General features: G+C 60.5%; 8 protein-coding genes across 8 annotated transcripts; 4 read left to right on the plus strand and 4 right to left on the minus strand.

The window, feature by feature from the left end:
• Positions 1 to 1,928: 1,928 nt before the first annotated feature.
• BKCO1_600039 (inositol hexaphosphate kinase kcs1) lies at positions 1,929 to 6,080 on the plus strand (the record flags this gene model as incomplete). Its single annotated transcript, XM_020277907.1, has 2 exons — positions 1,929 to 3,952; positions 4,073 to 6,080. 2 exons carry the CDS (start codon positions 1,929 to 1,931, stop codon positions 6,078 to 6,080), a joined length of 4,032 nt encoding a protein of 1,343 aa, XP_020133856.1.
• Positions 6,081 to 6,754: 674 nt separating this feature from the next.
• On the plus strand, positions 6,755 to 10,369 carry BKCO1_600040 (uncharacterized protein; the record flags this gene model as incomplete). The annotated part of the gene is made up of 5 exons (XM_020277909.1): positions 6,755 to 7,129; positions 7,189 to 8,616; positions 8,666 to 8,933; positions 8,989 to 9,476; positions 9,530 to 10,369. 5 exons carry the CDS (start codon positions 6,755 to 6,757, stop codon positions 10,367 to 10,369), a joined length of 3,399 nt encoding a protein of 1,132 aa, XP_020133711.1.
• Positions 10,370 to 11,546: 1,177 nt separating this feature from the next.
• Positions 11,547 to 13,810, plus strand: BKCO1_600041 (uncharacterized protein; the record flags this gene model as incomplete). The annotated part of the gene is made up of 3 exons (XM_020277910.1): positions 11,547 to 11,607; positions 11,672 to 12,457; positions 12,522 to 13,810. 3 exons carry the CDS (start codon positions 11,547 to 11,549, stop codon positions 13,808 to 13,810), a joined length of 2,136 nt encoding a protein of 711 aa, XP_020133712.1.
• A 682-nt stretch (positions 13,811 to 14,492) lies between these two features.
• On the minus strand, positions 14,493 to 14,885 carry BKCO1_600042 (pua rna binding domain-containing protein; the record flags this gene model as incomplete). Its single annotated transcript, XM_020277911.1, has 3 exons — positions 14,493 to 14,547; positions 14,637 to 14,719; positions 14,784 to 14,885. 3 exons carry the CDS (start codon positions 14,883 to 14,885, stop codon positions 14,493 to 14,495), a joined length of 240 nt encoding a protein of 79 aa, XP_020133781.1.
• Positions 14,886 to 15,475: 590 nt separating this feature from the next.
• BKCO1_600043 (uncharacterized protein) lies at positions 15,476 to 16,596 on the minus strand (the record flags this gene model as incomplete). The annotated part of the gene is made up of 2 exons (XM_020277912.1): positions 15,476 to 16,234; positions 16,396 to 16,596. The coding sequence occupies 2 exons, from the start codon at positions 16,594 to 16,596 to the stop codon at positions 15,476 to 15,478; spliced, it is 960 nt and encodes a 319-aa protein (XP_020133782.1).
• An 826-nt stretch (positions 16,597 to 17,422) lies between these two features.
• On the minus strand, positions 17,423 to 18,868 carry BKCO1_600044 (pap2 domain-containing protein; the record flags this gene model as incomplete). Its single annotated transcript, XM_020277913.1, has 4 exons — positions 17,423 to 18,090; positions 18,157 to 18,417; positions 18,470 to 18,723; positions 18,789 to 18,868. The coding sequence occupies 4 exons, from the start codon at positions 18,866 to 18,868 to the stop codon at positions 17,423 to 17,425; spliced, it is 1,263 nt and encodes a 420-aa protein (XP_020133774.1).
• A 657-nt stretch (positions 18,869 to 19,525) lies between these two features.
• Positions 19,526 to 20,236, plus strand: BKCO1_600045 (ankyrin repeat protein; the record flags this gene model as incomplete). The annotated part of the gene is made up of 1 exon (XM_020277914.1): positions 19,526 to 20,236. One exon carries the CDS (start codon positions 19,526 to 19,528, stop codon positions 20,234 to 20,236), a length of 711 nt encoding a protein of 236 aa, XP_020133775.1.
• Positions 20,237 to 20,745: 509 nt separating this feature from the next.
• On the minus strand, positions 20,746 to 21,128 carry BKCO1_600046 (uncharacterized protein; the record flags this gene model as incomplete). Its single annotated transcript, XM_020277915.1, has 2 exons — positions 20,746 to 20,961; positions 21,048 to 21,128. 2 exons carry the CDS (start codon positions 21,126 to 21,128, stop codon positions 20,746 to 20,748), a joined length of 297 nt encoding a protein of 98 aa, XP_020133776.1.
• Positions 21,129 to 21,422: the final 294 nt, after the last annotated feature.

The raw sequence follows: 21,422 nt of genomic DNA on the forward strand, positions 1-21,422 counted from the left end.
GGGTGCGAGGGGTGCGAGGGGTGCGAGGGACAGTCCGGGGCCGGTTCCCCGTCAGCCCTGTGGCCCGATGTCGGAGAATCTTTCCAGCTTCGTTCATCATCAACCACCGCCGGCTTCGAGCTCGGTTGCCGAAGCACGAGCGGCTGCTGTCGTGAAGAGCAACAAGGCGAGAGCACACGGCGGACGTTGCATTGCGTTGTCCGTTGCAACGGCGGCGGTGGTGGGCCAGTGCTCAGTGCCGATAAGGTGATCAGACCTGCCTGCTTGGGCCTCTCGAATCGAAACAATCCCCATCCCCATCCACTGGGGCCACTGCTGCCGCAGCTGGTGCAGAGCATTGGCTTCGGCCGTCGCTATGCGCAGGGCGTACGTGACCGAAGAAGCGCCTGCGACGAAGCGCTGCGCTCTCTCGCCCACGTCGTACCATCACGCAGTCACAGTGGTGTTGTTTCTGCTTTTGCATGTGCGTTGCCGTCTTCGAACCGTCGTACCCGGGCCGCTGGACGCGGTCGTGCGGTGGAGCTCGCCGCTCACGTAACACCTAACGTCATTTCATACACGTAGTAGTCGACGTGCGCAAGGGGGCGGTGTATCCGGGGGGTGCTGAACCGTCCACCGCCTCGGCCAGACGCAGTCGGCGTTCCGCAGCAAGAGCTAGAGGCTGCCCGCGGCTTTGCGGAATCCATTGGGGACGAGCTAATCGGTCCACGTGGGTGGGTTTGATCCGGATGACAAGGCTTGGGGCTCCCGCCAAATTTCCCGCCGTGCGCCGGCGGCCGAGGGTTTCTCGGTACCGCAGGGGACAGACTGCTGCATCTCTGGCTCGTCTCTGGCCCATCTCTGGCGGCCCAGGCACCTGCTCCGAGACATGCCGCAGCGGACGCGGCGGGCGTTGCAGTTGCAGTTGCTTTTGCGCCGCAAGTAGAGTCGAGGTGGGTGCTGATCGGGGAGGATGCGAAACGAAGCGAGGGTTGTTCTGTCGCTCTGGCCGTGCTCATCAGCCTTGTTGAAACGGCGGCACCAATCGCCTGGCATGGCTGCCGATTGGAGCAGACGAGCAAGCCCGCTGAACCCGCTGAACCCGCTGGCCCCTCGGCCGCCATTGCTCTCGAGATAGGCGGTGGGCCGCCCTGGCTGCGCGTGCGCACGCTGCTCTCCACGGAGCCCACGCCCGCACGCCCGCACGCCCGCACGCATCAGCCGGACGCGTCCAGGCCACGCGCATGCTGCGGGCCAGTGGGCTGCGTATCCTATGACGATTATCGTGGATTTCCTACAGAGCGATCGGCAAGGCATGGGCCCTTGCGCTCACGCCCACAACGTGCGGCGCGCTGCATGATTGATTGGAGGCCCATCATGATGCAGCCGCACCCGCAGCTCTGCTCGCCCTGCTCCCTGCTCCAGGGCAGCCGACGACGCGCCCCGGCCGGGCTCGTCAAGGCACCGCAAGCGCTTCCGCGGCGCCGCGGCGAGGCGGGCGCAAAGACGAGCCCGTGGTGCAGCGCAACTTAGCAGCAGCCTAACGGCGTGCGCCCCTGATCGTCAAGGCGCCGATTGCCCGAGCCGGCGACTGCGCTGCCGTGGTGTGTGGTTGGGCTGTGCTGATCTCACAGCGTCGACTTAGCGACGCCAAACGCTGCTCTCTAACAAATCGCCAACCTCGCCCCGGCAAGCCCGCCCCAGCACGCCCGCCCCAGCACGCCCGCACCGCCAGCGCCCCAGCCCAAGCTACGTGAGCCCCCATACCTCGTACGCTCCGCGCCCGCCTGCCCGCACCCCGCCCTGTGCGCTCACGCCTGCTGCATCCCGGCGCTCCTTGCGCCGGCCCAGTTCTTTTGGGCGGTGCTATCATAGTCCCCGTCACCACGGCGGCTGCCCACCCCCAGCACCCACGCCCAGCGCCGGCCAGCCTGACCAATGTACGCTCCATGTCATCCGCGCCTTCTGCTCCGGATAATACCTCGCCTTCCACCCCGGTGAGGTCCAACAGGATCTCCCAGGATCGTCGCAATGCCTCGTCGCCGCCCTCGCCCGACGACGCTTCCAAGGTGACACCAAAGACCCTCTCGCAAACCGGCCGCTCCAGGACCGCGCCGCTCTCTCTCGAGTCGCTGTACCCCGCCGCCGGGCCCCAGCTGTCCGAGCGCGACAGCATCTTCGCCACAAATTACATCCCCACCGACAGTCCGGCCGAGTCGCCTCGACTGCAGCCACGACCCGACTCCTCCTCCAGCCCCGCCGACTCGCAAGAGCAGGACCAACCCTCCGCCATGGCCGAGGTTTCGCCCATCCGGAAGCTTGTCGACCCGCCGTTGCTTCGGCAAGCCCACCACCACCACCTCTTGTCCGCCGCCAATGCCTCGTCGCCACTGGAACATTCCACCTTCGCAGAGGACTATCACAACTTCATGCACAGAAACAGCACTACCCTGCATACTAACAATACACAGCAGCATCCCAAGGGGCATTTCATAACGCAGATTCTGGGTGGCGCCAGGACCGAATCTCCACCAAAGCAAGATAGCACTCCCCCCACGGCTGCCGCCGCCGTTGACTCCCCTCACCAACACACCGGCACCCCTCGCGACGCTCCACCCACGCCCGACGCATTTGACACGGACGAGAGAGTACGCTATCGGTCGTGGCGGGAAGGGAAACCCACATTGAGTGTGTCGGCACACCAGAATATGAAGGAGACGACCAACACACGCGTCGATAAGAAGATCGAAGCCACTCTTCCCAAGGCAGAGCCAAGCACCGTTGCTGCACGCAGTCGCAAGGCCAGCCATTACCTGGGTCTGTTCAAGGAAAACGAAGCGGCGCAAGAGCAAAAGAAACGGGACGAGCGCGCAAAGGACCGTTTGGCGGAAGTCGCGCCTCAGGATGGCCGCGATCCTGCAGCAGCCGAAACAGAGCTGAGGATACCGGCGGCCGAGAAGACAAGTGATCCTGTCGGCACACCCATCCGCGAAGATCGGCGCCTAGACATATCAACCTCGCCAAGAAAGCCACAAGTGCCGCCTGAGCCGATCTGTAGCCCTAGTCGTACAAGAGCCGAGGAAGACGAAACTATCACGATAAGGCCTCACGGCATTCCAATAAACCTCTTGGAGGAAATCAGGAACTTCCATAATCTCACTCCTGGTGGCCAGCCGGGAACTCCGCTTTCCCAGGCTTTGTCGACAGCCGAATCCCAGCGTGCAAGACCGACCTCAGATGCCCCAAGCAAAGAGCCGAGCGACTACTTTGGAGACGCTGATACTGCTCAGGAAGGCAAGGCTGTCGCTTCCGACGAAGACGAGGAGTCGGAGAGGGAACACATCTCTTCGGCGCTGTACTTCCCTCACCGTCAACTTACGCCAACCAAGTCCACTCCTGAGCAACTAAGTCCGGTGCGGGAAGAGTCTCCGCTGCAGAGAATCGTGTCAAGGTCCTCTACGCGAGGCTTCCCTGCAGGTTGGAGGGATAAAGAAACCACCCCGACTCCAGATGAAGTCCAGATATCCTTGCAGACACAGGACGAGCAAAAGTACCTGCATGGTGACCTCAAGGCCCAACCACGGTCGCCAGACGCAGATCTCAGTTTTGTGTCCGAGTCGGATGTCACCGCATCCGATTTTGGCTCGGAGTATGAGTCTTGCGATGAATCTGCTCAGTCCACACAAGGCTACGACAGTGCAACTGAGGAATTGGGCACCACTCCTACCCAGACTTCTTACAAGAAAGAGGTTACTTCAGCTCCGAAGCCACATCATCATCACCATCACCGTCACCAACCAACGGCACCACTTGGTGCTGTTGAGCTCAAGCCTTATGATCATCAGGTCGGTGGCCATAGTACCGTCTATCGGTTTTCGAGGCGCGCCGTGTGCAAGCAACTGAATAACCGTGAGAACGAATTCTATGAGACGGTTGAACGGAATCATCCTGAGCTGTTGGATTTCTTACCGAGGTAAGACCACGCCCTTGTGCTACTCTTGGCCTCCAAGCTGAAATCTCAGCAAAGACGTTTCCGCCCGCACCCCTGTTCTCTCCACGTCGATCTTTGAATTTTGCTAACTGTGAATAATAGGTACATCGGTGTCCTCAACGTGACCTACCGGAAGGCTCCCAAGAAGAGAAAGGCGACAAAGAGTACCAAAGACCTAGAAAATGGTGTCAAGTCAGAGATCGAGCCTCAAGCCAAGGACCAGTCCGAGAAGGCCTCCACCGAACTCGAAACTCCAGCGAAACCTACTGGTAGCTCATCCGATAACCAGCCAAGGCTCGTGAGCCATTCGCAGCAAATGACACCGGCCATTCCCCAAGTCATTTTTGAGAACAACATGCACATCATCCCAGATAATCTCTTCCGCCTCCCGCCACGAGCACCATTGCCCAGGCCGCACACAGGAGACGCTTCCCTGCTTTCGCAGCAGTATCGCCGGCATCAGAGCCTAGATGCTACCAATCGCACGGGAAAACATTCCACTGGCACAAGTCCTACCCGACCTGAGTTGAAGCACCATCCCAGCTGGGGTGCCACCACCGTGAACCGGAGGCTCCGTGAGCAAGTTCTCAAAGAAGTCTTCACCCCTCCGACCATTCACCACCATTTTCGTCACGACCGGAGCCACCACAGCCTTCCCGGTAGGAAATGTTCCCTCGCCCCAGACGCAGCATCAAGTGGCAACCCCCATGCTCGAAGAGGGAGTGCGGATGTTGCGACAAGACGAGAATCCATGCTTGATGAGGGCGGTAGCCCACGAAAGCAAGTTCTCAAGTCCGAGGCTGAACGCCACTTCTTGAACCAGCCTGGTTCCGGGGAGAGCAGATCATTGGAAAGATATCCTTCTCTGCCGCAGCTGAACGGTCTCGATTCTGCAAAAGACGTTGTCGAAGAGACCATCCCAGCTAAGCAACGACAGCCGCGGCGCCGACATTCGGGTGGTGGACTTCGTCGCCGGCCGACTGAGCTGGACGAAGGAGGTCGGGGCCACCTTGAGTACCACGAAGAGGATGGATACGGAGGGGATGGTGAGGAGGACGTTTTCGCCATGGATGAAGACAAGAAGCCAGAAGCCACGGAAGAAAACTCTACGGATGCTAAGCCTACACAACCTGACCAAATGAATGGCCATGTAGTACCGAGCGGCGGCACCGGCACTGGCTCTATGCTTCCAGCTCCAGTAGCCAACCCAGTCACATCCCCCCTTCCCACAGTGGAAGATCCATCAAACCCCAAGGAAGCGGCCCAGCCGGACGAACGTGTGCAGCACTTTATCCTGCTTGAGGATCTCACTGCAGGCATGTCTCGGCCCTGCGTTCTCGATCTGAAAATGGGAACACGCCAGTACGGCATTGAGGCAAACGAGAAAAAGCAGCGTTCGCAGAGACGCAAGTGTCAGATGACAACGTCGCGTGAGCTCGGCGTGCGCGTCTGTGGAATGCAAGTCTGGAACGTCAAGACCCAATCGTACGTTTTCGAAGACAAGTACTTTGGCCGCGACCTCAAGGCCGGCAAAGAGTTCCAAGATGCGCTCACTCGTTTCTTCTTCGATGGCCACGGCTACACGAGTGCAACCAAGCATATTCCCGTCATTCTGGAGAAGATCTCGACGCTCGAGAGGATGATCCGTCGGCTTCCTGGATACAGATTCTACGCAAGCAGTCTGCTGATGTTGTACGATCGGGGCGACAGCCCAAAAGGAGGGCCCTCGCCTCCAAGAAGCCGCCGCTCATCACAAGACAAGGACAACAGGCCCACGCTGGAGCAAGAAAAGAAGGCAAGGTCTGAGATCAAACTGAAGATCGTCGACTTTGCCAACTGTGTGACGGCTGAAGACGAGCTTCCGGAAGATATTTCGTGTCCACCTTCGGACCCAGATGGCGTGGATAAGGGCTACCTGCGCGGGTTGCGGACGCTGCGCATGTACTTCCAGCGCATATGGCGCGACATGAACGAAGACAAGGGGTACGTCGAGCGCGGCGAATGCGAGGGCCTGCGGCTCGGCGAGGGCGATCTCGGCCACGGCATGGTCCTCGCGGGATGGGAAGACGGGCCGATCGTGGACGAGGATTCGGGCAACGTCAGCGTGTAAGATACAAGCTGGATTGGTGTTTCTTGGAGCAACGGTCTTTGATTGCGGTAAGGGTTTCTGAGTGCAAGGTGGGTACGGCATCATCGAGGGCGTTTGCGTTTCGACTTCTTCGTTCTGCATGCGTTTACGGCTTGTTTAGTAGTCTTTTCTGTTTTTATGCAAAAGCGCTTCGTTCGCTGGGACAGGGCATGGCGTCGTTGAGTTAGTTGGGCAGTCGCTTCAGGCAAGGCGGTACGCGAAGGAACGGAATGGAAATTGCTAACACGACAGCTTCGATTCGTTGTATCATAGATTGGATCAATGAGAATAATAATTACGCCTGAAGATGGATGGATGGGTGGATGGATGGATGGATGGATGGATGGATGGATGGACATGGCTGCAGGCGCTTTCCGCGGCGGGCCTAGCGTGGCTGGGGGTGTCAGGGCACAGGTCATGGACCTCGCTGGGCCGGCGGCCGGCACTTGGCTGGTTCAGGGCGTCAGCGTCCTGGCGACGTGGGGCTCGTGCGTGCGGTGTGCCCGCTCCCGGATCCTCAGTCATCCTGGCAGCCACCTTGCCCAGCCAGCTCCATCACACGTCCCCGAGCTTGCTCCTCGCCGGCTCTCGAGCTCTCCGCAACCCCGACTGAAATGGAGCTTCCCAAATGCCGGCACTGCTCGACCTAGAAAGCCATGTTCTGGCCCATTGGGAGCCCCAGAGTCTACGCCACCAGCCAGCGCCAACTGCCTCCAGAGCGTCGCATAATCTCCGACGACGGCCTCAACCACGAAGCATCGCCCGCGGCCGTCAACGGGAATCATCACGAGCCCCATCACGCCCGCGCCGCACAGCAGAAGCCCCACCATGACAGCGCTGAGCACGATGCCACGGTGACGCAAGGGCCGAACGGCTCCGCGCCGCACACGTCGACCGCAACCAACGGCAGCCTGCAAGGGACCGACACAGAGACAGACATCGACGGCGACATCATCGCCCTGCGCGTCGCTCGCAGCGGCCAGTTGTTTGCCACCATCACACACTCGACACTGACCATCTGGCAGACAAAGGTGAGTTCACAGCCAGCCGCGTCCGTTTGCCTTGGCACCAGCTGACGCATTAGCCGCAGCCCACAGCAGTACTTGCCTCTGTCCTGCGCTCGCCCGCCTCCCTCAAAACCTACGGTCCAAACGTATCGCTCCTGCTACGCCCCGACTCCGCCATATTCGTCGTGCAGACAGCCCTGGGCTACCTCATCACCTACTCGCTCGCCAGCGACCCCAACTCCCGCGTCTACCGCCAGCAGTTCGACCCCAACGCACATGGCCATTCGCGCCGGCAAAGCATTTCCGGCAGCAGGATCCATGTTACCGGAGACAAGTTCGCTGGTCCGGGCGAGGGTGGCGGCATTCAGGATGTCAGTGTCCGCTTCCGCATGGTCATAAGAGTCGACGCCGGCATTGCGAAAGCCCTCGCACTGGACGAGGAACTGGTTGTGGCGACGGCGAAGCCCGCCGCCATTCAGTGCATTCGGTGGGCACCCGACAGCCATGGGAACCAGACCAGCACCGAGTTGCTCAGCAAGATGTCCTGGCTCAGCAGGAAAACGACCGTGGTTGACATAGTGAACGATCGGCCCATGAATCTGTATGCTTGGGTCATGAGCGACGGCAAGGCCTATGCTGTCCAGAGGCTCCCCTCAAGTTCCGCCGACGCCCAAGCATCTAAGGCTTTGTTCAAAGGTTACTGCTTCCACGAGCCAGGGACAGAGGATACCCACGCCGTCAAGGCCGCAATCAATGCTCGCTTCTCCCTGGTTGCACTGGGCTGTGCAAATGGAGAGATACACGTGTACACAGCCAGGGACTACGACGGTCACGTTCCATTGTCGCACAAATTGCAGACTGGCTTGACCTCGGCCTCATCGGGAAAACTGACTTTCCTGACGTACTCTCCAGATGGATATTGTCTTTTTGCCGGTTACGAAAAGGGGTGGATGATGTGGAGTGTCTACGGCAAGCCAGGCGCAAGCAGCTTCACTTCGACGCGCTTCATGTCTGAAAACAACGATGAGAGATGGCTCCTTAGCGCTCGCGACGGATTCTGGATTGGCGGCGGTTCTGAAATCCTCCTTCTTGGGAAGAATGACAACCGGCTGTGGCTCCTAGAGATGGCACGGAGTGCTGTTGCCGGCTGCTTCTCCTCTGCGAACGTGTCCAGGTCTCTCCTCCAGACGAATGCAGGCTTCATGATTTACCGCGGCTACGACATGCCAGACTTGACGGCCATTTCCGCGGAAGTCTCGCTTTGGCATCACGTCCAAATCCCTGCCCCGTATCTCATCGATCAATGGCCCATACGTAGCGCAGTGATCTCGTCTGACGGGCGTTACGTGGCGGTGGCGGGCCGCCGCGGGCTTGCGCACTACAGCGTCACTAGCGGAAGATGGAAAACGTTTGATGATCCTGAAATGGAGAACGAATTCACAGTCCGGGGCGGCATGTGTTGGCACCAGCATGTGTTGATCGCAGCCGTCGAGGCGGACAGCTCATATGAGGTAAGATTCGTCGTGCATCACACGCAGTCATCAACTAATGCTGGCGTAGCTCCGCATCTATTCGCGCGAGAAAGAATTGGATAACAGCAAACTGATGCACAAGGAGCGGCTCCCTGCTCCCATTGTTCTAGTTGCACCGTCGGGGGATGATTCCCTATTGGTTTACACATACGAAAACATCCTCTACCACTTCATCATCAACGTTGCCAATTCCTCGGTCAGAATCATGCAAGTTGGACAGATTGCCCTTCATGGCATCATCCGGGCGCCTCCACGAGTACGAGCACTAAGTTGGATCTTGCCGGAAGATCAGCTCGGTAAGTCCCACGTGGGACCGAAAGCCGTCCCGATCCCTGTGCTGACCGAAATCAGATCACGGCGATCCCTCACAGGATGTTGCAGTCGCCACCATCCTGTTCCTGGTGGACGGCAAGCTTGTTCTTTTGCAGCCAACAACCACGGAGGAAGGGATGTTGAAATACGAAATGCGCATCATAGCACAGAATGTGGAGTATTACGCGCTGATGCGGGACCATCCGTCGTTCAAGATTGCGGATGACGAAGACTACCTGCCACCTAGTCCCTCGGCTGCTCTGCCGAACAACAGCCTCCAGGGCCACGACCTGCGTGATTCCTTGTGGTACTTTGACGGGCAAGACATGAAACTCTGGACGGATGCGCAGGACGTTTTGGTGTCGGCGTCGATGGAGCTTGGCAGGGAGCTTCCGGCGACAGTCAGCATACCTGTCGACTTCTACCCTTTGTCGCCGTTGTTGAACAAGGGCATCCTCTTCGGCGTGGAGTCAGACTTGGTGCAAAGACGCGACATCAGCTTTGCCTACTTCCGCTTTGCTACAAGGGTAAGTGACGGCGCCCAATGCACGGGGAGAGGCGCGCAAGCTGACCAACCCAGACTCACCTCTTCCTCCCGCCGCTGCTTCGTCATCACTTGGCGCAGTACAACTCCCCCGCAGCGTTGCATCTGTCACACCATTACCAGCATCTCCTGTACTTCCCGCATGCACTGGAGATCCTGCTGCATGACGTGTTGGACGACGAGGTGGACACGTCCCCACCGCCGGAGCAAGCGCTTCTGCCGAGTGTGCTGTCGTTCCTCTCGTCGTTCCCGCAGTATCTCGACATTGTGGTGCAGTGCACGCGCAAGACGGAAGTGCGGTCGTGGCGCACGTTGTTCGCGCACCTGCCTCCGCCTCAAGAGCTGTTCGAACAGTCGCTGCAGCGCGGGTCGTTGAAGACGGCGGGCGGCTATCTGCTCGTGCTGCACACGTTCGAGGAGCTCAGCTCGAGCTCGCACCAGTTGATACGGCTGCTCCAGCGAGCCAAGCTCGAGCAGGACTGGGACATCTGCAAGGAGCTCGCACGGTTCCTCATGGCGCTGGACGAGACGGGAGAGACGCTGAGGGAAGCGCTGGAGATGGCAGAGCTCAAGTCGCCGACGGAAGGCGGCAGCAAGCAGCCGGCGGCGGGCAGCTTCATGTTTGAAGAGTCGCGGCTCACGATCCCGCGCCGCAACAGCGGGAGGAACGGAGACAGCAGCGGGGTCGGGGATATCGGCATCGGTATAGGCGGGATCGACCTCGCTGCGGGATCCAGCAGCAGCATGGGCAGCCACAGTCCCGCGAGCGCGGTAACGAATGGCGACGGCAGGGCATCGAGTAGCGCAGCAGCGACCCACGAAGCCGGGGCGTCGACGGGCAGTAATGACGACTACTTCGCGTCAGGGTTCGGCTAATAGTAGAAGGGAGCAACAATAATGATCAAGCGGTTTCGTCAACAAGCAACTTCGCACAGACCGAGGGTCGCGGCCAGGGGTGGGCGCGGCGATGCGGCGATGCGGCGATGGATTCCGAGGGCCGTTGAACCTAGGCGTGAGCTTGGCTCAGCTAGCCACAAAGCACCGAAGCACCGGGGGGATAATAAGCCTCGTCGGTGTGCGGAACGAGCCATGGCCAGTGTGCCAGGGGGGTCGTGTGGCTCTGGCAGACTAGCAGTGATAAGCGGAGCGGTCTGGTGGAGAGCGGGCGCAGGTACGTAACCCATGTACCTAGCTACCGGCCTGACGAGGGCGCGCGCTTTTGCAAAATGCGTGCCAGGCGCCTCGGCGTGGAAATGAAGGACCCCACCCCGGGCGCTGATTGGGCGAGGAGCTCTGCTGGAGGGTGCCCTATCCGGCACTCGTACCCCCCGCACAGAGGTACAGGAACGGCGAAGCCGGCAGCGCCGTTTTCCATTTCTTTTTCTTTTTTTTTTCGTACGACGCACGCCCACGGCAGGCGCCGGGCTGCTCGACTGGCGCGGGCGCGTACGGACGAGAAACATGGGCAATGCCTCAGGCGCGGGCGCGTCAGCGCTCAGGCAGGAGAGGGCAGCCATCAGCATGGGCGCGGAGATGCTGACGGCGCTAGCGACGGACGCGGGCGTGACTTCAGAAGTTCAGGGTGTGGTTCCACAGAGCGTAGGGCAGAGGGCTCAGCACGGGCCCCGCACAGCCTGCGATATGCAGCAGTCAACACACCCTAGTGCTTCTTTGCGCAGCCATGCCGCTGTTTGACGTAGCCGGGCGCGAAGCTGTCTGCCTTTCACCGACTCGCCCAAGACTAAGCGTGCACACAGCCTCGCTCTCTGGCGCCCTGCCCCGGGCCTACGGACGTACTTGCCGGCTCTTATACATGGCTACCTGTCGCCGACTTGCCACCCTCCCCATCCCGCCCTGTGCTCCCCCGTTTGATCGCCCGGCTCTCCCGCAGAGGCTCATCTCTTGGCAGCCGGCGCATGAATATGAACTCTCCCACCACGCGCCTCCAACCGCCTGCACTCCCGAGCTAGAATAAATGGCTTGCTCCTCCGAGAGCTATCGCGCCCTCCAGCAGCCCACCACCGGCCCCGCCCCGCCCCAGCATCACCCCGCAATGGCCATCCAATTCGCAACCCCCGCCATGCCGCAGACCAACTTCTCCTGGAGCTCGCCAGGTGGGCCGTCCACGCCTGGATACGAAGCCAGCACCCCCACCCGACTGACATATATATCTCGCAGACCCCTTTGCCATGCGCACTGCTCCTGCCGCGCCGCAAGCTCCGCCTGCTGCGTCGTCATCACGCCGCCGCACAGGCAGCCGCCTCTCGTCGCAGTCGCCCACCAACGATGACACCAGCAACGGCTTCAAGTTTGTCACCGCCACCCGCCCCGAGGAATTCAAGGATCCGGAACTGATGCGGACCGTCCGTTCGCATGTCATGTTTGGCGTGGTCGAGGGCCGGCAGCGTGTCACGCCCCGAGCCAAGAAGTCGACGGCCGCCCCCCTGGGTGCTTCGACGCGCGGGGAGAGCAGCAGCAGCAGCACTGGCTTGGGCCAGAAGAGAACACCAACCCTGACGAGGTTCGATTCGGCCGCCGACTCCAATCCCGAGAATCCGCAAATCATGGCGAGGGAGGAGGCCCTGGACATTTTCCAGAGATATCGCGTCCCCAGATCCACCGCCTCGTTGCCCGGCAGCACCCCGCGCAGCGACCAAGGCACCGACGCCGACAGCCCGGAATCCCAGCGGTCGAGCATGGTGAAGAGACCAAAGAGGGGCTTCGTAGCCACCCCGCCGGCCGCCCCCCTCGTCGAGCAGCAGCACCCCGAGCAGATGCTGGTCCAACCTCCGCAGGGCGGCAGAGTCTGGCTGAATCCGCTCTTCGACTCCGCCTTCCAGATGATAGGACCCTTCGCCGCCTTTGCCCCGCCCGCACCTTCCAATCCTTTTTCTCCTCACGATCCGTTCCTAGCACTCCCGCAGCCGAGCAGCAACATCGACATGCCAGCGGTCAAGTACTACTGTACGCATTGTCCATATGACTGACGAACCGGTCATGACTTGCTCCCCCGCTGACTGCATCCCAGGCCACTTGTACTTCGGCACGCGAGGCATGGCGCGGGCCTGGCTGCCGCAGATGATCCAGTCGCGCGAGTCCTTCCTCAGCACCCTCGCCATCGCCACCAGCCACCAGGACGCCATGGCGGGCAAGCCCGCGCCCACGACCCTCACCACCATGGTCCAGACCGAGGTGGCGCACCTCCTGCACGAGGCCTTCAACGAGCGCTGGTACCGCATCAAGGACACGACCATCATGACGGTCGTCCAGCTCCTGTGCTCCGAACTCGTCAACTCGGGCCCCGCCCGCCTCGTCGCCCACGAGCGGGGGCTGCGCCAGCTCGTCCTCGAGCGCGGCGGCCTCGACCGCCTCGGCCTCCAGGGCGAGCTGGCCGGCGTCGCCACCGCCATGGTCTACTCGTCGGCCATCTTCCGCGAGGGCCAGCCGGACCCGCTGTTCGCAGAGTACGCGGCCTCGGTCCGGTCCGCTTCCGTCTACCGCGATCCAGACGGCGACGTCAGGCAGACGACGACGCCGGCGGTGGTGGTCGTGCCCGAGTCGCCACTGTTCTGCCCGCGCACGCGCTTCGCGACCCTGGAGCGCAGCCGGCGCTGCGACGCGCGCACCCTGGAGCTCGTCGGCAAGATGAAGGAGCTGGTCGACCTGGCCGAGGCGTCGGCGCTCGAGCAGGGCAACAGCAACGGCAGCGGCAGCGGCAGCGGCGGCGACAGCTGGGCCACCGAGGCATGGTCCAAGGAGCGCGGCATCCTCGACTACCTCCGCACCTTGCCGCCGGCCGAGTCGCTGCCGCTACCGCCGACCACGGACGTCGAACGGCAGGCGCGCTGGCGCTACGAGGCCTGCCGGCTCGCCGCCCTCCTGCACGCCGAGAGCTTGGTCGACCGCCGGCCGCTGTCGTCGCTGCCGGCGGAAGCCGTCAGTAAATCGACGACGACACCGGCTTCGGAACGCTCGACGGGAGAGCCGCCCGAGGCAGCGGTGTCGTTGGAGCGGCTCATCGAGGCGGTGCGGAGGAGCGATTGCGGGTTCGCCGAGTGTTGGGGCGATATGACGGGGTTGCTGTATTGGATCACGCTCGTGGGCGGGGCCGCGGCGAGGGGGGGTGGTGGTGGTGGTGGTGGTGGTGGTAACGATGATGATGATTACGATGATGATGACGATGCGGCGATGCGGCGGCAACGCAGGTGGTTGACGGCGTTGAATGTGAGGTGCGCGATCGTGTTGGCGTTTGAGCATCAGAGCGCGGTGGTGGTGAGTTTGAGGAGGATGCAGAAGAGTATGGTGACGAGGGGCTGAAGACGGACGGACGGACGACGGTTTTTTTTTTCTCTCTCTCTCTTCTTTTTCCGGGTATGGAAGTCGGTGATGGACTGACTGACTGACTGACTGATTGGCGTTTGGAACGACCGATAACGACGGACCGAACAACACCTGGGCTGTGTTCGGTCCAGGGAAACTGATACCACAAACTTCACGAGCTGCGCGGGAGAACGGGGAAGGGACTTGGCGGCTGGACCCCCTTTTATTTCTTGTCTTGTCGTTACTACGAAGGTACACGCCTATTTTAATGAGTGGGCATTTCGAGGTGGTTCTCATCATCTTGTTCATTGGTAGTGGCGAGAGAGACGGGGGGCATATATCTTCTCTGTACTTTAGGTTACTGCGCTTTTGATCCAATCAGCCCCCGGTAGCATTCTTCTCATATGCGAGACTTTGTTTCGTGACTACTGCATCACAGCACGTTTTGTTTATCAAACTGGGGACACAATGATGTCATGACCCATTCATTTCCTTTCTCTGTGCTAGAGATATAATGGTCGTGTATCTAAACTCTCGTGGCGACGAGCCAGCCAGTAGGGAACAGAAAATCGTTCATAGCGTACAAAACATTCTCAAGGATAGGCTTTAGGGTATGTGTGTGCGTGTGTCGTGATAAGAGAAGGGAAGTCAATACACGAAATGAGGAAAAGACGACGCTTCAGCCGTGGGTGACCTTCCTGACGGTACCATCGTCGGCGACGTGGATGTTCAGGCTGGACACGAGGTTCACTTGTCAGCCCTTTTCTTTTCCCTCACCTTTGCGGCTGGGTTGTTGGGGGGGAGAGGGCGCAAGCAAGCGTACCGGTCTGGGTTGTGGTCGAAGGTCATGGCGTCGCCTTCCTTGAGGATGCGGTGCTTCTCGGGAAGGTCCTTCTTCGCGAACGTCTGGCAAGAGGTGGCGCTGCGTCAGCTCCTGTATAAGGTGGCGTGATGGTGGGAGAAGGCTCACGATGGTGTCTGAAGAGTCGCCGATCTTCTTGCCCACGAGGTGGTTGGTCCACTCCTCGGTCTTGTCGCCGGTGGAGTTGATGCCTGGGACTACGAGAGGCATGTTGCTGTGTTTATTGGTCGGTTGGTTGGTTGGCTGGTTGTGCGGTGGAGGGGTGGAGGGGTGGATGTCCGTGCGCAGGCAGTAGGGTGCAGAGCGTGTCTTTATATGCGATTCCCATCCGTGCCTTGCTGCCTGTGACTGACGCGGTCCCGTCTGCTGCATGCGTTGGCTGAGACGGAGCCCCGCATACGTCATGACGAGGAAGGTGGGGCCCAGCTGCTTACGCCGACGGAACCCGCGACTTCCCCGCCCCAGTTCACTTGCGCTTTCCCTCATCACATGAAATGACATTCGATTACAATCGGTGAGTGGTGACAATAGACAGCTACTAGTGGTATCCGTCTATTGGCCTTTCCCTTGAAACTAGAGGAGGGTGCTACTTTTGCCGCCTAAACAATATACTTCCATACAATAACATCTATACGTAGACTTAGACAAAACGTATCCAGACATAGAACTCGATTCGACGCCAATGCTGTTCCTACCAAGCATATGAAGGTGTGTAATGATCTCTTGGTTTTAACTTCTAGGTAGCCTTCTCATGCTTGACGTCACGTCCATGAGGCTGTGTTCGTTCGTAGCTAGCTAGTCTAGACAGTCTTCGCCTGACCATCACCGCCGACGACGAGCTTGGCCATCCAGCCGGCGCTCTCCTCCTCAGCGGGAGAAGGATCGGCGACGGCGGCGACCGAGTTGATGGGGCCCTCCACTCCCAGCTCCACTCCCTCAACCTCCACCTTCATGACCTCCTCCACCTTCTTCTTCTTCTGCTCAGCCGCGACCCTTCCACCTCCTCCCAGCTCGCCCTGGACGGCGACGGCAGCCGCAGACTCAGCCACGCCAAGACCCTCCACCTCAGCAATACCCTTCGCCTCCCCCTCCATCTTTTCGGCCATCGCCTCCATCTTCCTCACCTCCAGCAGCTCACCGTCCTCGCCACCACCACCACCACCACCCTTCTTCTTCTTCTTCTCGCCCTGGACCTCCTCCGCAGCAGCAGCACCCCAAACCCCGCGCCAAAACCCAACCACGACCGGCGCCAATCCGAGCACTTTGGCCACATACGCCTCGGCCTCGCACCTTCCGCGCATGGCGTTGCGGTCCATGTCGCGCAGCGACTCCTCGACGAGGCCGGCGTTGCTGCGGCCGGGGACGTGCGCGGGGAACGAGTGCAGCGTGTCGGTGACGGCGGCGCCGAGGCGGCGCTCGCGCGTGTCGTGCGGCAGCAGTTGCTGCTGCTGCTCGGGGGACGGCGTGACGCTGTGGTAGAAGGAACGCGCGCGGTGGACGTGGAGGTAGTAGGTTTGTAGGAACTCGGTCGAGTCGGGCGTGTCGGTGGCGGGGTTGGCCTGTGGGACGGGAAGGGGGTGATCAGTTGGAGGGACGCTGAATGGTTGGCTGGCCGCTGGCTTGCGTGGGAGAGAAGAGAGGTGGAGAGGGAGGGAAATGGGGGAGGAGGAGGAGGAGGAGGAGGAGGAGGAGGGAGAAGAAGGAGATCTTTTTTGCTTACCACGAGGCTGTCGAACATCTCGGTAGTCATCTCGAGCAGCCTATCCAGCTTCGCCATCTTGCTCTTCGCCTCCGCTTTCTCGCGCGAGTACCTGTCGAGAACCCAGACCATCTTGTCGGTGACGGTGCCCTGCGGCTTCCAGTGAAAGTGCTGGCTCTCCTCGTACGGGTTCTCCCCGCCGAACTTGCTGTAGGAGGACATCGTAGTAAGTAGTCGACTGTATGATCTAAAACCGCATGCGTTTAGGAAATAGCGCGGCAGGCGGGGACGGAGCATCGGTTGGGTGGTCGTGAAGATCTTGAACAGACTTACAAGACTTGGGTGTTTTTGTCGAGATTTTCCTAAGGAAAAGGAATCCTTGCGGCGACGGTGCTCTTGTGTCAAGACGTGGTGTCTACGATGAAGATCTGCGTCGGAGACGCAGTGGCGTTGGTGAAGGAGAGGATTCGATCTGGAGGGCGACCTCTGATCTTTTTATATTATGGAATATTCCCGTGGACACACCAGGCGAGAGACCGACACGTGCAGCCCGCACACAGTACTCTCCCACTAGAGAAGGCGCAGAGGGATAAAGTCATGTGCAAGCATGTGCCTATGTGGCTTTGCGTCAGTGATGTCTTGGGGAAAATTTGGGAGAGACCGAAACTCCAGATCTTTGAGAGTCCACGCAAACGCCCTGTCTCTAATGACCTATTATGCACTTGTTTGTTCGATTGATGCGTGACGAGCGATACTGTTCTGATTAATTGTTTTCATGCTACTACCGATATAATAAGTAAAATGCGTCGCCACTGGGATATTACCACCAAAGACCATATTGCTCCCAGACAAAACAATAGAGACGAGACCAAGACTCGTGGGTATTCGTAGGTAGATGTCCGCGCGTTCCGTCCTTTCGTACCTTCCCAGCGCACACCTTGAAGAGCGTGTGAAATTGTTCCCAGTCCCCGATCCCCCTAAAAATACACTCATGACCTTCCATTTCAATCATTTCTCTTCCTCGTAGAGATTAATTGTCCCACTCCGCTTACGCATCCGATACCCCACTATCCCTCTGTCCATCCAATCCTGGCCCATTCACCCTCGTCATGTCCGCAGCACCGCCACTGCCACCACCACCCTGTTCCAAATCCAGGGCGGGTCCATCGTCCCGCTTGTCATCGTCTTTCGCGCTGCCCCAGCCCTCGGTTCCAACGTAGCTGCCCATGCCCAGGCCGATGAAGAAGGCGCGATCCCTGGAGCGGGCGCCCCAAGCCCAGCCGGCGCCCTGACGGATGGGCAGGTGGTACCAACGGAAGGAGAACCAGGCGCAGACGATACCAATGGTGGAGCCGACGATGAGGTCGAAGCCGTGGTGGCGGAAGTCGAAGAAGCGCGAGGCGGTGATGTAGATGGCGGCGCCCAGCGGAACTAGCGCCAGTACGAGCACCCAGGTCGGCGGCGCCGCGGCTTGGTTGCGGATGGGGACGACGAGACCGCCTTCGGTGTTGGTGTCGAGCGTGCTGCCAGTGCCGGTTTGGGAGGGCTTGTTGCTGTTACGGCGGTGGAGTGACAGGGGGAAGGAGAGACGTTGCTCGCGCTCAAGGGCGGTGTGGTTGGGGTCGGAGGAGTAGGGGCGCGGCGGGAGGAAGGGGATGGCTATGGCGAACTTGGAACAGAGGAAGAGGAAGAGGTAGAGGAGACCGGACCAGGCGACTGCGGAGAGAGACTGTGGTCAGATGGAACTTGGGATGAAGATGATCGGTCGGGGACGAGACTTACAGGAGGCATGGCCGCTCGGAAAACTCTTGAAGCCATCGTTGAGGATGTCCATGTCAGTCTGCGAGCAGATGTCGGAACTGACAAGCACCCAGCGGGGCGAGATGTCCTGGCCATAGCCGCCGACCACGGCACGTTGGAGCCGGGAAAGGTCGGGCTGGCAGCGGTCAAGCAAATCAGGGCGCGGCTTGCCAAAAAGGAGCTTCGAGCCCTGGGTAAGCATGAAGGCGGTTGCGAGGCTGAGTCCAAGCCCCATCCAGCCGGCTGCATGCCAAAATTAGCATACGAGGCAGGAAAGGACACGAGTCGAACTCACTGTTCCACTCCCAGAACTTGCGGCGCCATATCAGCGTCTTCGGAGTCGAGGGGTTCGCGGTTGGTCCCGGTACGAGAACCAAGGCGACGACAAAGATGGCTGCTGCAGGAATAACCAGGGCAACGACGACCAGCAGCCACGTCGGGATGGTTTCCGGGTCAGTGTGCGGAAAGGAAATGGAGAGATCGAGCAGGGAAAAAGGACGGTGGTAAGGCGTGATGTCGTTCCAGCCAGCACCGACAGCTGCGATGCCGCTATGTGTGTTGTGTTAATGCAGGAACGGGCGCAGGCGAGCCAGACGGAGCGGAGGGGGGCATACATGATGACGATCCAGTCGAGGACGTAGGAAGCCACGAGGCGTTTCGACGGCAGGCCAAGGGCCCGGACGTTGATGGGCATGGCTGGCAGAAGCGGGATGTGCTGCGACGAGGTGGTGGGAGACAGCGGGCTGCGGTGGTCGGGGAGCGGCGACAGACGCAGCAGCGAAGAAGACGTCGACATAGGTATGCCCAGGCTGCTAATCTTACCCTTCACCGGCGGAGCTGGTACCAGGGCCCAGAAAAGGACCGTGAGACAGCATCCCCCACGACGCCGCGGCGCGATTGGAAAAAGGCACGCGACACGGGAGGAGGCTTAGACTACCAAAGCCTTGGCCCGCGTCAGACGCCGCTCCCGCCCTCAGCCCTTGCCTCCGCCGCCCTCCGCCCCCTGCGACTGCCGTGCGCGGGGCTGCCGTGGGGACGGTTGCAAGCGAGCAAGCGAGCAAGCGAGCAAGCGAGCAAGCGAGCAAGCCTCTGGGCCAGCGCAGCGCCGCGGGGCCGTGTGTCCTCAAACCCCGGCCGCCTGCTTCGCGCGCGCTTGACGAGAGCGGAGGCGAGGGCTGCGGCCCTGCGGCCCTGCGGAGGGCGCGCGCCCTGCGCACCCCTGTCGCCGATCGACGGGCCAAGCCTGGGCGGGACTGCCCGCCCAAGGCTCTCATTATTCAGACATCGTCACGAAAAAAATAATCCAACCCAGCCGAGACAACCACCCCATCCCACCCGCCCACCCCCCGCAATGGCCCAAGTCTCCATCGACCGCCTGCTCAACCTCGCCGCCGACGACCCGGCCGCCGTGCTCGCCGCGCTGCCCGCCCACCCGCAGCTCGCCGGCGCCCGCGACGCCCACGGCTACTCGCTGGCCCACGCCGCGTGCTCCTACGGCCACCTCGACCTGCTGCGCGCCCTCGTCCGCACCTACAACGTCTCCCCGGACATCCGCGACGAGGACCGCGAGACGCCGCTGTTCGCCGCCGAGTCCGTCGACGCCGCCCGCTGCCTGTGCGAGGAGCTGGGCGCCGACGTCGCCGCCCGCAACGACGACGGCCAGACCGCCGAGGAGAAGGTCGACGCCGAGGGCGACTTCCCCCTCGTCGCCGCGTACCTCAGGAGCAGGATGCCGGGTGCCGGCGGCGGCGGCGGCGGCGGCGACGGCGCCCCGTCGGCCGACGTGGCTGCGTGGCACCAGGACGGCGCGGACGCCTTGACACACCCGCCGCCGTTGCCCGATGGCATCAAGGTGAATGTCGGAACCATGTCGGCCAGCGATGTGCCCGAGGATGTCGTGGATCCCGAGTTCAGGCGGAAGATCGAGGAGCTGGCTGCGCGGGAGGACTACCAGAGCGAGGAGGCGCAAGCCGAATTGCGGCGGTTGGTCGAGGGCGCCATTGGCGGCATGAAGTCGGATGCACAGTCGCAAGACAGGAATGTCAGGAGAAGAGCGGAGTGAACGCTAGGACACGACCGACGTGGGCCCAGACGGGAGCCCATTGTCAGTGCTAAAATTCATAAGAAAAGGCGTGCCGCGGACAGGTGTAGCAGCGGGAGCTGTGCTGTGAGCTCGGGGCCTTACACGTTGCAGAGAGTCGAGAATGCGGCACGCTCTTCTGCTAGGGCGTACTGGGGCCTTTTCAGGTCATGTCATCTTGACGAGACCACCACCTGTTGCTGGAAAATCACAACATGGGAACAGCCACTTCGTTTTACGGAAAATACGAGGCATTCGACTCCGTCGACGATGCGTCAGAACGGGAAAAACAGTTGCTTGAAGAAAGGACGAATACACTTGATTTGTTGCGCCGTCTCCGTGATCAGTGATTCTTTGCACCAGTCCGAATCAAACGGCAGTGAAGACGTAGAGCACAAGACCACTGTGGGTACACTCATCTCCATACCATCAAAACGCCATAATCATCACCATGATATATCATACAAACATCATTCCTTTCTTTCCTCCCTCTACTGCCTCTTCTCCGCGTTCGCGCTCGCGGCGCCCTCCTGGCGCATGCCCTCACAGCCCGTCACCTTGCCGGCAACCTCCTCGGCGCGGCCGTAGCCGCTGCTGGCCGGGTCGCGGTCCGCCGAGGCCTGCTTCATGGCGTCGACGGCGTGCGCCTTGGCCTGTTCGCCCGACTTTTGCCACGCGTTGCTGCCCGTTAGGGAGCCGATGGTGCTCTGTTTGGTAATGTCATCAGCATGAGTGTAACGAGATTTTATTGTGGGAAGGGCGAGACGAGGGATTAAAAATGCTTTTGGCGTACCTCTGCGGCGCCCTTGACGTACTCGGCATGGCCGGAGACGAGACCAGGGTTGGAGGCGGGGTTGTTGGTGTTGGAAGACATGGTGTCGGTTCTGTGGAGGAGAAGGGTCTTGGATCAAAGCGGTGTTGCGGTCGGATTGTGAGATGTAGGCGTTCGTGTTGGTATTGGAAGGGGATGTACGCAGGCGATATGCTTTGTTTATAATTGCAACTATTGCTCTTCTCATTCGCAGCTGGCTAATGGATGACGATGACGCGCTTCCGGATCTGGGGAGCTTGCATTGACGTCATCCACGCCTCACCATCTAACCCCACACCGCGGCGAGCCTCAGGTGAGCGGGAGTCCAGACCGCGCAGACACACGGACCGGAAATTA

The sequence above is a fragment of the Diplodia corticola genome (genome assembly GCF_001883845.1).
Source record: "Diplodia corticola strain CBS 112549 chromosome Unknown scaffold6, whole genome shotgun sequence".
In the NCBI taxonomy this organism is placed as follows: Eukaryota; Fungi; Ascomycota; class Dothideomycetes; order Botryosphaeriales; family Botryosphaeriaceae; genus Diplodia; species Diplodia corticola.